The 14756-nt window shown below is 40.9% G+C and overlaps 1 protein-coding gene across 8 annotated transcripts in view; it reads right to left on the reverse strand.

Annotated features, from left to right (window-relative positions):
• UNC5D (unc-5 netrin receptor D) overlaps positions 1-14756 on the reverse strand; it is a 697582-nt gene that overhangs the window by 306062 nt on the left and 376764 nt on the right. For all 8 annotated transcript variants that reach the window (XM_075555759.1, XM_075555757.1, XM_075555758.1 and 5 more), the window contains exon 3: positions 9660-9803. In XM_075555759.1, coding sequence (XP_075411874.1) covers positions 9660-9803 — 144 coding nt within the window. The remainder of the gene's footprint in view (positions 1-9659; positions 9804-14756) is intronic.

Genomic DNA, 14756 nt, shown 5'->3' on the forward strand with positions numbered 1-14756 from the left:
AGAAACTGAGTTTTTAGTAAAAATTAGATGGACATGAGGATCCTATTTATGAATCTGTGACTGTTCTGAAATTAAGAAAGACTACAGGATCAGGTTTTCAATGAGTATTTCCTTAGACTTGGACAGCCTATAGGACCAGGTAGTGTTTCATTGTGTTGTGCATAAGGCATCTAACAACAAGAACACACGGCCAGATGGGATTAAAAAATTAGAATAAAAACATAACCAAGTATATGGAGATTGGAATATGTCTGAAACAGGGGTTGAAGAGATCCAATAGCATTCGATGAACTGGGTTTATTTCATGGAGATTTAGAGTAGCAGTTGCTTTTGACACTTGTGGAACTGCCAGTGAACAGCCTTTCCCTCTGTACCGCGTCTCTGACCGCTACTTATGCATTGCTTGTATTTACTCTTGGACTCTAGGCTCTCAAGGGCTCTGCTGCCTTTTTATTTTTGAATATTTTACCCTCTGATGTCACTATAACTGTGGATTATTTTTCAGGATTGCATAATATTCAAAAGGGTGAGAATCTGAAAGTATCTGATCCCTCCAACCCCCTCTTTAATCAATCTGTGGTACTGACTGGATGAGCAGGCTAAAGACTTGACTCAGTATCATAGATTGGATCAGGAGCACCTCCTTGAGCCCACAGCCATAGTAATGGATATACAGGGGCTGTGAGGGACAATCCATTACATTTTCATTCCATTTTTTACAACCTTATGAAACTCCTTCTATGGGCTACACAGCGTGACGACTTATGGCACAGCCCAGCCCCTCAGCACCACTTCCCTAGGGACTGTGAATGGGATTGCCACCGAAGAGAAGGATTTCAGTGATTCGCTTTGCCCTGAAGTTCCTAGAAAAAAAGTTTCTGTGTATTCACTGTACTGATTTGCCAGCGTCAATATTTAAAGGGCGGTTGAATTTTGACCTGATTCACAGACCTCAACAATCAACCATTAGAGACGTTATTTGGATAAAATATATATATATTTTAAATTCTCCCTGCTCTCTTGTAGTTAGCACATTAAGTACAAATGGAAGGAAGCCGAGAACTCACGTTTTGTAACTTCGCTTCACATTTCACCAAATGCCACAGGGACACATGCTTTAGGGACAAGTTCTACTTACTGTACATTTGGGAGTATTGTTGCTCTACTTGCTGTGCTAATGGGAAAATGGAGTCTTAGCTGAATGCAAAAATAGACAGTTAAACAAGTGATTTGGATGGGGAAAAAGAAAGGAAGTATAGTCTCAGGAACTATTTAGGCTGCTCAATTCATATAAAGTGTATGGAAAGAACATTCTGTTCATTCATGAGGCTACTTAAACCCTGGTAACAGCACTAAAGCTCATTGCGGCTCAGCATCATGATAAGCACTCAAAAGCAAAACAAGCAGCATGGTTGCTAGAATTAGACAAAGTTTTAAGAACTACATTAATATAAAGAATCACCCTTAGCTTTCCATAATGCCCTGTCAGCCTTCCACAGGAAATTTGAGAGATGGAGACAAGCATAAAGTTGAAAAGGAAATGTCCTAAAAATAACCGTAAGCTTCCAATATTCACTGCATCATTACAAATCAGCACCACTGTGGCAGAGAGAGGAAAGGGGGAAGGAAAAAAAAACAGAGTCGAAAAGAACAAGGCAACCTGGCAAAGACGAAACACATGCTTTAAGGGTACTGCTAGTTCTTTAACCTCTCCTAACGGCAGGTCTCACTGTAGGCCTGGCAGGGCGGCCGGACAGTGTGTGGTTGGTGTGGAGAGCATATGTAAACATTGGGAGAGGCCAGCCAGTATCCAGCAAACTCTTCTCCTCTTTGACCCTATACAGAAACTCTGCCAAAGAAAGATAAGTTGTTGTTGGACTTACATTAAATTAATCTTTCAAGAACAGTGGAGATCTGGAGAAGTCATTCTTCTATGTAGGAAAAGCCACTTTATATATTATACCCTGCACGAAGCCCTAACAACGATTACAGATAAAATTACCATTGACAAGAAAGACCCAACCTCTGGGAGGTCTGAAAAGGCTTTCGAGGAAAAGAGAATGACGGAAGGATTCGAAGCAGGAGCAGCAGCACGGCCCATTGCTGTCCAGTCGACTGTGACGCATAGCCACCCCACGCGTGGCAGAGTAGCCGCGTATACCAATGGGTTTGCAGTGGCTAATTTCTCAGACGTGGACAGCCAGGCCTTTCTTCTGAGGCCCGTCTCGATTCCTGCCAACCTGCCCGCTCTCAGTGAACAGCTGAGTAATGTTATGACTGGCATCCCCAGGGACTCTGAAACAGGACCCTCTCAGTGTATGCGAGGGAGGGAAACTGTCACTTTAGTAAGAACACAGGACATGCCGAGGAGCACTGGAGGGGGCGGGGGGTAAGGTCAAGGGGTCAGTAGTGTTCAGGCCAGCACTCCTTAAATCTCTTTCACTGTGGCAAATGGTATGTGGGCTTTCAGGGATATGACCTCATTTCCCTTCATGCACTTGAGTGGCCCGATCCAGAGCCTACCTGAACTAAACTAACTCTTGGCAGAGATCTAAAGGGTCTCCATAATCTACTCGTCCGTTTTCCCTGGCTAGATCCATCTCTTGCCAGTTCACAATACATCCCTCTTTGACAAGAGTTCGGCACTGCTTGTTTGCCATGCGCCCAGCTCTGTCCTTGGCTCTGTCTGTAACCCCCTTGAATGCACATCCTTTGCAATGTCAGCCTTTCTTCTTCCTCAGGAGCTCACTCAAGCAGCAGCTCAGAAAGCATATCTGGAATCAGCAAACTGCCCCTCTTGTGGATTCCTCAGACACAGTGTGCTTTACAGGGACGACACTCCACTGAAGGACTTTTCTCCTTCATGACCCTGTAAACTCTTCCCAGAAAAAGGTGGTATTTCACGTATCATCTGGGGCCTAGAACATGCTGGATGCATAATGATTCATGGATGAATGTTTGCCGTACCTTCTCTAGTATAACTTTGCTTCTTAGTGTGTTTCTAGAACGCACTCCTTATCACTCTGCTTACTCTGCTTGAGGTCTGTGACACTAATCTAAGGAAAGCTTCACCAATGCATAAGAATAAGATCTTTTAAAATTGTTGTTGGTCCCTTATCAGTGCATTCTCTTTAGTGGAAGAGATGAGGGATGAGTTGAAATAAAATGTATATCCTCTTCCTTGATAAACTTCCAAGGAGGAGAAGGGGAAGGTGGTGGCTGAGGACACAATTCCAGGAGGAGAAAGAACACAAGCCAATGCAGGAGGAAGAAAGCAACTCGCATATCCCCAAATTAAAGCCACACCTCTCCTTTGGAGTCTAAGCACTTGCATGGATGTAACAACAGATAAGCCCAGGAATACAAGTTATGGTTGAATTTGCATGGCAAGCAGACATACCTTCATTTCATTAAAAAATGGATGTAACATTTTGCAGGTAGGATGGGGAAAATATTTTTTTTTTGAGTTTGTGAAATGATTTAACTATGCCACAAGGATCCAGTTAAGTTTTAATGGGACAGTTTTATTGTCTGGCTTTGAAAAAGATAACAGGCCCCCCTACCCCCACCCCACCCCCCAATACATATATATACAGCAATATATACAACAGCAAATGAAACGTGCACTATTTTGATGTTGGAACTGTGCATGTAGGTAAGAAAGCATCATGACTTTGAGATGACACTCTCCTTCCAGTGGTTCTCTCATCGTCAGTACTGCTGCAAAGATATTCTTGAGGTCTCTCAAATAAATGGCATATTGGAATTATATTCAGGATTTATTATATTTTATAGATTCTAAAAAAAATCAACAACCCTGTCCTTCCATGCTGTGCTTCCTCCCAAGTGGCAAACATGGTACATGTGACTATGACAGGGAAATGATCTTTTATTCCCGTTAAGTCTGTCTCACACTGGAAACGGTCCAAGTGCTAAGAAGGATTTTACTCACCAAGGGTTAATGGCATAGTCACACCATTTTGTAAGCAGATGAAGAAGGGGAAGAAAAGCAGGGAAGAAAAGCAAGGGCTAAGCAGCCAAATGTTCACACATGAAAATAAACAACTACGAATAATTGAATAGTTTGCGTTTTGACAACCGTCCAGCCGCAGAAGTAACAGATGCTGTAGGAAGCCCGTCTACATCCAGCTCGATTGAACCAGACAAATGAGAGAGAGCCAGCGAGAGTCGTTCTCCAGAGACGGGCTGCTGCCAATGTTGTTGGGAGAATGAGGCTTGGCTTTATTTATTTATTTTACATTTTAAAATCACTTCTGAAAATGGGACTACACTATTCCAAGACTTAGGCAATTGTATGGGCAGCCAACTGACTGAGTGTGGAATTATATTTTTTAAAATAAGTTATTTTGTCCAAGAAGGCAGCTACGGGCCACATCCACATACATAAATTACTCATGCTGTCAAGTCCATCCAGATTCATGGTGGCCACATGCAGGTCAGAGGAGACGTGCTCTATAAGGTTCCAATGACTGGTTCTTCATAGTTGTAATCATTGTTTTATGATTATTATTTATTAAAAGCTCATTTTGTGATCATTGTTTAATTCATCTTGTTTATACTGACTTTCCACTTTATCAAAAGTGATGTCCTTTTGGGGGCAGGAACTAGTCTTGCCTGATAACCTACCCAAAGTACATTTTCGGTGTAGTAAATTATTTAATACGATTCTTCTAGCCACCCAATGACGTTTTCTTGTTGGGTCTGGGTAAGAAAGCGATGGAAGATACTGATAAGATTATATGAATCAGCAGTAAGTGATTGCTAAGAGAGCTCATTGGAATCATCATCCTGCTTGGTATAAAATGACGCATCCCAGAAGCAGAAGGGGGGACTTGTCTATCAGCAAGGGAGAAGTGCCAGGAGTTGAGCAAGACCCCTGCTTGTTGAATCTCTTTGGCTCAGGCCACAGCTGTGACACCAGAGGGGCAAAAGAGGAGTGAGTGCCAAAGAGTGGTGGCAGAAGCAGCATCAGGAGCCAGAGCATGAGACAGAGCAGTGGACTTGCCAAATCATGAGTACCTTTGGGCAGGAGGCTGGCTTGTGGAGTGAAGAGACTCCAACACTTAATTCGGTAAGCTAGCTTTGCTGAACCGAACACTGTGGCCTGCTCCTTGGGTATTTATTGGCAGGTCTAAAGAGTTTTATAGCATTGCATGAAAAAGGTCCATGGGCAGCCAAAATCAATGTGACATTAGCAATAATATCTTTCATTTGAGAAACATTTCAGTTTATATCCCTTTGATTCCTATAGTCCTGCATTTCATTGATGTTTACATTGTAGCTTTGCTTCTCCCTTCAGTACCATTAGTTCTTGATCACATGCTACCTCTGGAAAAGTTTGAATGTTGACCAATTCCACTTGGTACAGTGACTCAGTATGTTCCTTTCAAGTTCTTTGGTTGTTTACTACAACATTCAATACAGTGGTTCTCGACCTGTGGGTTGCGACCCCTTTGGGAGTCAAATGACTCTTTTACAGGGGTCGCCCGATTCATAGCAGTAGCAAAATTACACTTATGAAGCAGCAACGAAAATAATTTTATGGTTGGGTGGTCACCACAACATGAGGAACTAAATTAAAAGGCCGCGGCATTAGGATGGTTTAGAAACACTGATTCACTATTTTACCTATGTGATCACACAATTTTCATCCTGAGGCTTGAAGTTTTCTTCAGTTCTTTCAGCTTGATACATACTGATCATATTCTTTGTGATTTTCTATCTCTAGGCCTTTGCACATTTCATTATGTTTTATTTTGCCTTCTACAGTTTACTTTTGAAATTTTATGTTCAGCTATTTCCTTCATCATTTCTTTAATTTGCTTTAACCATTTTATTTTAAAAGCAAGTTTAGACTATCTTCTGTCATGCACTTTGTTCTTCACCTTCTTTCCTGTCTTCTTCATGGCCTTTTGCCTCTTCATCTTTTATGTTGATGTCATCCCACAAATATTTAGGCTTTTAGTCATTAGTGATCAATGTTTCAAATATGCTATTGAAAAGGTCTGAAAATACAGGTGGGATAGACTGAAGTCGTATTTTGGCTTTCATGGACTTGTTTTAATTTTGCTGAGCTTCAAGCTGAACTCATAATCAGCCGTGACGTTGTTGTCACTGGTGATAGCGCACTTTGCCATGATCTCTTCCCACAAATACAGTCAGTTCGATTGCAATGCAGTTTATCTCGCAAAATCCACACGTGGCACTGCGGCTTATGTGCTCTAGAAAAGACCTAATTTGAAGAAGTCATTGGTCTTGCAAAATGATAGCTTGTGATCGCCAGCATTGTTTCTATCGCCATGGCCATGATTTTCAAACACTGACCCTTTCTCTTTGTTTCCATGTTTTGCATGCTCATTAATGGTCATTGTCAATATATCTTGACTGCATATTTGATCAATTTTAGGCTGAAGCAGTTGGTATACTATTCAATTTGTTATCACTAGTATTACAGCGAGGTGTGCGGATTTGAAGAGCAGTTGCATTAACTGGGCTTCTTTTTCTAAAAGTCACTGCTACTGAGTCCTGGTGACTCATACCGATCCCCTTCTGTGGCTGCTTAAGGGAGTAGAAAGCCCAGTGTTTCTCCCACGGAGCTGCTGGTGGTGTCTAACCACTGACCATGTGGATCCCAGCCCTACACCATCGGAGGTCTTGTGAAATGTTCTTTTGGATGATAAGTGTGACACAATCCCTCTTCAATTTGTCACTCCTGGCATAGTATAAACAAGATATTTGTGACTGTATAGGTTCCCTTTAAAATGAAATACTTTCAAAGTGGCTGTCATCCGAGCAGGCTTTGTGGGAGAAAACGGTTAAGCTCTGTGGAGATCAGCGAAGCTTGATGATGTCAAGACTCTCCGATCAACATATCCCTCAGTTGAATACCTGAGATGTCATGGAGGTTGTGACCACTGCAGTTTTTAAATTGTTATATTCTTAGTGGATTGTGAGTTAAATGTAGGAAGCATAAGAACCTTGGATGTTGGACCACAACAATTGAGTGGATAATATAAAAAATGATCAAAATGTTGTAAAGTCCCCATGAGATAATTGTCATCGCATTCAGAAGCTGCATTCATCTACCAAAATCTGTACTCTGCACATTAAGCTGTCTTTAGCACTTCAAATCCCAATCTTCAAAAGAAGAGACTTAGGAAAAATTAAATCTAATTTGGCTTTTCATTTATTGGGAATAAAGACTATCCTCATGCTCAATGTGTTATTTGAGAGGAGAACTTGCAAATAGCAACCAGAAATCTCTCTTTTCCCAAAAGTTAGAAGCAAAATCTGGAAATTATATTTAAAGGAGGAAAAAATAATCTCTCCCTACAAGCAACTCAAAAGATTCGCAATCAAAATCTTAAAGGCAGTTTTCCTCCACACATTTTTTGGTGACGCTATTATACATAGTTAAATATCAATTTACATTTTAATGTAAACTGGTCCCCAAGACGAATGCAATATTCACTGATAAATCATGCCTAGATGTGTATAAATAATTCTAAATAAATTAAAGAACTTGTCTTCTTACTTCATGGGAAGAAATTTAAAATGTTAATATTCTATTATCAATTATTTTAGGTGAATTTCATAATATAGCTTTTAATGACATTCTGATACTTCACATTTTAAGTTTAAAAGTACATCTTTATTATATACACTTATGTACATCATATACAAAAGTGACAAAATAATGTTGCTGAATCCCATAAGAGAGCTGTCAGATTCTTACCATGAAACTACTTTATGACTACATAATCATGGGAAACGAAAGAATGTAAAAGCACATTTCAATTGATTTAGCATACTTTAATTCTATGATGCTGGGCAAGTTAAACACAAAGGAATAGCTTAGAGTGTGTAGTTTAGTTTAGTTTTTAAGTACCTATATCCATAATCTACAGACTATTACTAAAGCACAGAGTGTCATTCAGTCCAATTAGTTTCAGTAAGTATCAATTAACAAGCCTCCAAGTGAAGCTGCTGGTACTACATTGGATCAAACATGTCATCAGATAATAGCTAATGATTGATGAGTTCTAACTCTGTACCAAACAGAGTTTTAAATGCTTAACTTTTATTAATACATCTAGCTCTCGAAATAACTCTGAAGTAGATATCATTGTTCTCCTTCCTCTGAACAGAGCACAAACAATGTTACAGACAATGTCTCCCCTTAGCTTGGCTACTGACATGTGCCACGGCTGGCCTGGCCCGGGACATTGAGGGAGTAAAGAAGTGGACAAGTTTAACAAAGTAAACAAACAAACAAAAACAAATTAAAAATAGCAACAACAATAAGCACACACACATACAGTGGTCACCAAAGTCAATTCTGATTCCTGGCTGAGTATCAGATTGGACCTGGGCACCACATGTTTTCAGCAGCTGATCTTTCAGAGGTAGCTTACCAGACCTTTCTGCTGAGGCAATCTGCTTGGACTTGGGTTCACTTTCCTTGGTTAACCGGCGAATACATTAAATGTCTGTTCCGCCCAGGAAGTCCAGAGACTCATTATGAGGGAAGGAATTAAAACACATTCTCTATCTTAGTTCCTTTGTTATTTTAAAGTCCTAACAGCTTTATTGGCGAAAATTAATTAACTAAATAACTGTAGGGAAAACTGCTTGACATGACTTTCTGATCAAGACCACCAGCTTACAAGGTGATCTCTTGTCTCTGGACTATTAGAGCCAAGCCAATATCCAGAGAGGGCCTCCCAAATCACCAGCAAAGTGATGTGAAATACATATTTTAAGAGAAAGATTTCATTTCCCAGGAAACACAAATGTATCTGCAAATAGCAATTCACGTCTAGTGTTAATCCCTAAACCATTGACATCTGCTACAAAGCATTTCTTGAGTCCTCAAATAAATCCCCCTGGTCCCATATTCTTTACAGTACGCTGAAAGAGCGGCGTTTGAATAAAACAACAATAATCATCTCGGTTCTGCATCTCCCAACTTCCTTCTGGAGGGAGTTTTATGCACCAAGGCATAAGCAGAGATCTATGGGGTAGGTGATGGGGGTGAGTGCGATGAAGAAATTTTAAAGCAGTAGAAAACATGGTTATGGATTGATGATTCTTCGGAGATTCTAAAAGACATCAGTACTGAGCTATGGTAAGAATCTTGTGCTCTCCCGGAAAACAACAATCTCCCACCCTTACGTCTCTTTCTAGCCTTCAGTACGCTAACAACACCACCAAAACACTTTCGGGTTTTCTTTTTGCAGATTTGCTGGAAAGTACAGTAAATAGTCATTGCTCATCATTTCCCATCAGTATCTTGACCTTTGCCATTGATGGTGCACAGCAGAATCCTTTTTCCTTGGCTTCTTTCTCTCAAGAACAGTTTTCTACATTGTTGAGACACCTGCGCTCTGACAATCTCTGCAGAATCTCCAAGCCAAACTGATTTGCTGATTGTACTCCAGAGGAAATTATCAAACATTTACAATACAATTTTAAAAGAGTAAATTGAGAAGGGGTACAGACAATAGTCTAATGGTTTCTTGCTGTCATTTAATCTATATTCTGCAGAAGCATCTGGCATCTCCGAAGCTGCTCTGCAGCTCTGTTTAACTCTTGTCCGTTTCCCTACACGACAAGCAGGTCACCCAGAAAGTACTTACAGGCTATGCGCACAGAGGCCTTCCTGCTCTTGGAGGTGCCTAGGTGGCTCCACGCCACACACTGGCACCAGTAGTCCTCTGGCCCATGGAAGTCCTCCACCTGCTGCCTGGTGACATTGATGGACACCTCCCGGACCTTCAAGCCTGATGGGACAGAGAGGAAAAATCAGCTGAGAACATTGTGTTTCTGAAATAGAACGTTAAGGTTAGCCAAACCTTTCTCTTTTAATTAAACAATTCTGTTTTTAATCAAGGCAAGGTTTTTAATTACTTTGACAATAATATATTACTGCTAATTAAATTCCAACAGCTGAGTAGGCTGGAATGCACGCATGTAAAGCAATCACAACCAATGCGCCTCCAATGTGCCGCCAATACAATAGTTTGCACGGTACCTTGCCTTCATGCATTTGCTTTGTCTGGCTTTGTGTAAATGCGACTGTGAGGAATGTATCACTGAAGTTAATTAAGGCAATCACCCGAATAACTTGTACAAGGCTGGGATTCTACAAGCTAAACAGACCAAGTCTACCAACACAGTTCCCTTCTATTCTAAATGCCCCCTCTCTCTGCAAATCATAGTGAGAGAGGGTCATCCAAGCAGTGTGGCTTAAACAAAGAGACCAATGAGTAGAGGTGGCCTGGGAGAAAAGATGGGGAATCCAAGGGAGGACACAAATTTAGGCTTCAGAAGCTTAGGATCACAAGGACAATGGGATAGAAAGGATGGAGACTCTGGGAAGATAGATAGCATACAAATGGAACTAAGCTTCTCTCAAAGGCCAGGGAAGACAGCCCAGGAAGGCCTCAACACAAGGTGAGAGGAAAGCAGACTTTTTTTTGACAAGACCTAAGTGTACGTCTTTGAATGCATATAGAGCTATGAAGACGTTGCCAGATTTTTCTTTTATTTTTTATTGCTCTGCCTTCCCTTCTGAATAGTTTGCTCAGCACTTCTCATGGGGATGGATACCACCTTTCCCATCTCTCACCAGAGTCTATCTGCTTTCTTTGCAAAGAGGACAGAGGAAGAGACGGAATGCCCTTCTCATCGGTTAAACCATGGACAGCAGGGTATAGCAGCTTTTATCGTCAGCTTGCCCTCTCGATCCCACATGTATACACAGCACAGAAAGGGTAGGTGCCATTGTCTCCCTGTTTTGCAGGTGAGCGAACTTGGATTTAGAGAGGCGGAGTCATTTGTTCATTGGAAGACAGATGGAGAATAGAAGCCCGGGGTTTGAACTTTGCTCTGGCTCACACCAAGCAAAGCCAGCACTTAGATGCCCCTCTCCAATTCAATTCTGGACCCATTTTAGAAATGCTTATATTTATGTATGGAGATGAGACTAACGCATGTACATTTAAAGAAAAACATGAATGCATATCTGTGGTATTTAAGTTCAAACAAAGTTCATAGGCTGAAATATCGTTATATTGTAAATGAACATTGGTAGGGAAGGTGGGCCATGATTACGACTTGGGTAATGGTAGGACTTGAAGAACAGGAATAGCGCTCTATGAGGACCTGATGCAAAGGGCTTAAGTGGAGAGCAACTGCTTTGAGAATGATTGCGGCAGGGAATGTATGGATGTGCTTTATACAACTGATGTATGTATATGTATGGATTGTGATAAGAGTTGTATGCACCCCTAATAAAATGTAAAAAAAGAAAAGAGGAGGGAAAAAAAAGAAAATGATGAGGGCAAAGAATGTACAGATGTGCTTTATACAATTGATGTATGTATATGTATGGACAGTGATAAGAGCTGTATGAGCCCCTAAAAATTGTTTTTTAAAAAAAGAATAGCACTCTAAGAATAGTCCGGATGAAGAAATATTCTCTTCTGCCCAATCAATATCATCTTATGTCTAGTGTGTGATGAGACATAGTTGTGGCCACAGAAAACCACTGTGCACATTTTGAGTTGCACCTCTTCAGTTTGTGAGAGGTGCCCGTATTCTGACAATCGGCTGGATGACAACTGCCGGTTCATAGCTGCTATTCGTGGAAGGCACGAAAGTCTCCCTTTTCCTGTCAGGGTTCTGAAATGGATCTGTGACATGACATACAAGGAAAGAACCCTTGGAGGTGTTTTCTTTACTATTACTATTGTTCCTGCCGTGGCACCTAAATAGAGGAAATATGAATAGGAGAATGAGGACAAGAAGAGAGAGAGGTTAACAGAGAAGAGGAGAGATGTAGAAAGGATGAATATAGCAAGATTGTTGTTAGTGTTGTCCAAGTGATGCCCAACTCATGACAACCCTACATACAACCCAGAGTTGTCATTGATGGTTGTTGCTTTTAGTCTGCCTTAATCTGAAAGTTCTGCTGCCACCTGTGTTAACATTGCTCTCCTGCACTCCACTGAGACACGAGATGCATTGGACAGGGATCCAACCAGGATCTCCCATATCGATGGAAAGATCCAAAATCCTTTCACTGAACTACCACTGCCTCTAAGGTAATGCGATCCTCCACTTGCCAACCCCCCGCCCCCACCTCCCAATGTAAGGCAGGACACAGACAGTAGTTGACTAGAATGCTACATCCACAGCGGGGATTGAAAAATGGAGCAAAAAAAATGAAGAGGGGGCATTTTATAATTTTCTCTTCAACTTAATGAAAATGGTTGATTGATCTACTTTGAAAAGTAGAATGGAGGTTCGTAAGAGAGTGAGTGTGTCCATGAGGGAGATGAAGGAGTTTTTAATATACCATAGCTCCCTTACGCTAGGACAGGAGCAGTCTATAAAAACCTAATGTCTCCTGCCTTTTGGGAAGAAGGGTGTGACCTCAGAAGCATTAGATACACTTGAAAGGCCAGAAATATGTTCAAGGTAATGGGAAACACTTCCAAATTTGACACTTACCCTGTTTCATAAAGCTTTCTAAGCTATCACTCTCCTCCAGAATGACAAGCATCATCTTGAAGGTGTTCAAGATTACCATGCTTACAAAACTGCGTGTGTCCACACCCAGCCCTTACTACTTGGCTCAGATTTCATCTGAATGTTTCCATGAACAGAAAAACTGTACAGTGTGCTGTTGAAAAGCATACAACTGTAGAACACTGCACACACCACGCAGTCACAACTCATCTCACACCATCTGTTACGAGGTTTATCAACCCTCTCACTCACACGAACCTCAACTGGGAGGCAGATGTGGAGGGCACGATCTCAAAATGAAGATGACTAAACATGTTGCTCAGTTATAAGACCTTCAAAAGAAACTATCCAAAATAACAATGTATAAATTACCAAGGGCTCATGAGGGAGGGGGGAGTGGGGAGGGAGGGGAAAAAAAGAGGACCTGATGCAAAGGGCTTAAGTGGAGAGGAAATGCTTTGAGAATGATTGGGGCAGGGAATGTGTGGATGTGCTTTATACAATTGATGTATGTATATGTATGGATTGTGATAAGAGTTGTATGCACCCCTACTAAAATGTAAAAAAAGAAAAGAGGAGGAAAAAAAAGAAAATGATTAGGGCAAAGAATGTACAGATATGCTTTATACAATTGATGTATGTATATGTATGGATTGTGATAAGAGTTGTATGAGCCCCTAATAAAATGTTTTAAAAAAAGAAAGAAACTATCCGTGAGACTGGAAAAGCAAAGCATATACGATCACATTGCTCTCCTACTCAGATGATTTTCTCTTCACATAATATCAAGGGAGCAGTTTCTTTAAAAAGGGATATTATCTTCCTGAAAAAGCATAGTCTATCCAAATCCGGGCTTCTCTTTCTTTTCTTTTTTTCCCACTGGCTTATTTATTTTTATTCATTTATTTTTTAAAACATTTTATTAGGGTCTCATACAACTCTTATCACAATCCATGCATATACATACATCAATTGTATAAAGCACATCTGTACATTCTTTGCCCTAATCACTCTCAAAGCATTTGCTCTCCACTTAAGCCTTCTGCATCAGATCCTCTTTTTTTTCCCCTCCCTCCCCGCTCCCCCTCCTTCATGAGCCCTTGATAATCCACAGGTTGTTATTTTGTCCTATCTTGCCCTATCCAGAGTCTCCCTTCCCCCCCTTCTCTGCCGTCCATCTCCCAGGGAGGAGGTCACATGTGGATCCTTGTAATCAGTTACCCCTTTCCAACCTACTCACCCTCCACTCTCCCAGCATCGCCCCTCACACCCCTGGTCCTGAAGGGATCGTCCACCCTGGATTTCCTGTGTCTCCAGCTCCCATATGCACCAGTGTACAACCTCTGCCCTATCCAGTCCTGCAAGGTAGAATTCAGATCATGGTAGTTGGGGGGAGGAAGCATCAGGATCTGGGGGGAAAGCTGTATTCTTCATCGGTAGTACATCGCACCCTGACTGACCCATCTCCTCTCCTAAACCCCTCTATGAGGGGATCTCCAGTGGTCGACACTTGGGCCTCGGGTCTCCACTCTGCACTTCCCCCTTCATTCACTATGGTATATATATATATATATATATATATATATATATATATATATATATATATATATATATATAACTTCTTTTTTCTAATGTGCAGTCTTTTGTTGTGTTAAATGATCTCTTAAGGGGAAATTTAATCTATATACATATAGACTTATATAATAAAACTTATGTAATATATATTTATATATATTACACTCAGAAACATATGCATTGTTGTTGCTAGATGCCATTGAGTCAGTCCCAACTTGCAGTGACCCTATGTACAACAGCAATACACCATCCAGTTTCACCAGTGTCTTGTTTGAGCCCACTGTTGCAGCTGTCCATCCATCCATCCATCCATCCATCCATCCATCCATCCATCATCTATGAAGCCCTCAAACCAATATATATATATATATATATATATATATATATATATATATATATCCTCCCATGAGAAACATGCATAGAAAATAGCTCTATTTAAAGAACTCTTCCTCACTTCCTCTCACCTTCTCCACTAGCATTCATCCAACTGTGATGCAGAAAGAGTGGTGAGTTCTATTTGTTCAGGGATAACAACTAACTTATCCAAAGGAATTGGTACAGGAGAGCCCCAATTCTAGGCAAATAAGAGATGGCATCTCATAAATTAGAGTAGCATTGTACCTGAT

Source organism: Tenrec ecaudatus, chromosome 8, assembly GCF_050624435.1.
Source record: "Tenrec ecaudatus isolate mTenEca1 chromosome 8, mTenEca1.hap1, whole genome shotgun sequence".
In the NCBI taxonomy this organism is placed as follows: Eukaryota; Metazoa; Chordata; class Mammalia; order Afrosoricida; family Tenrecidae; genus Tenrec; species Tenrec ecaudatus.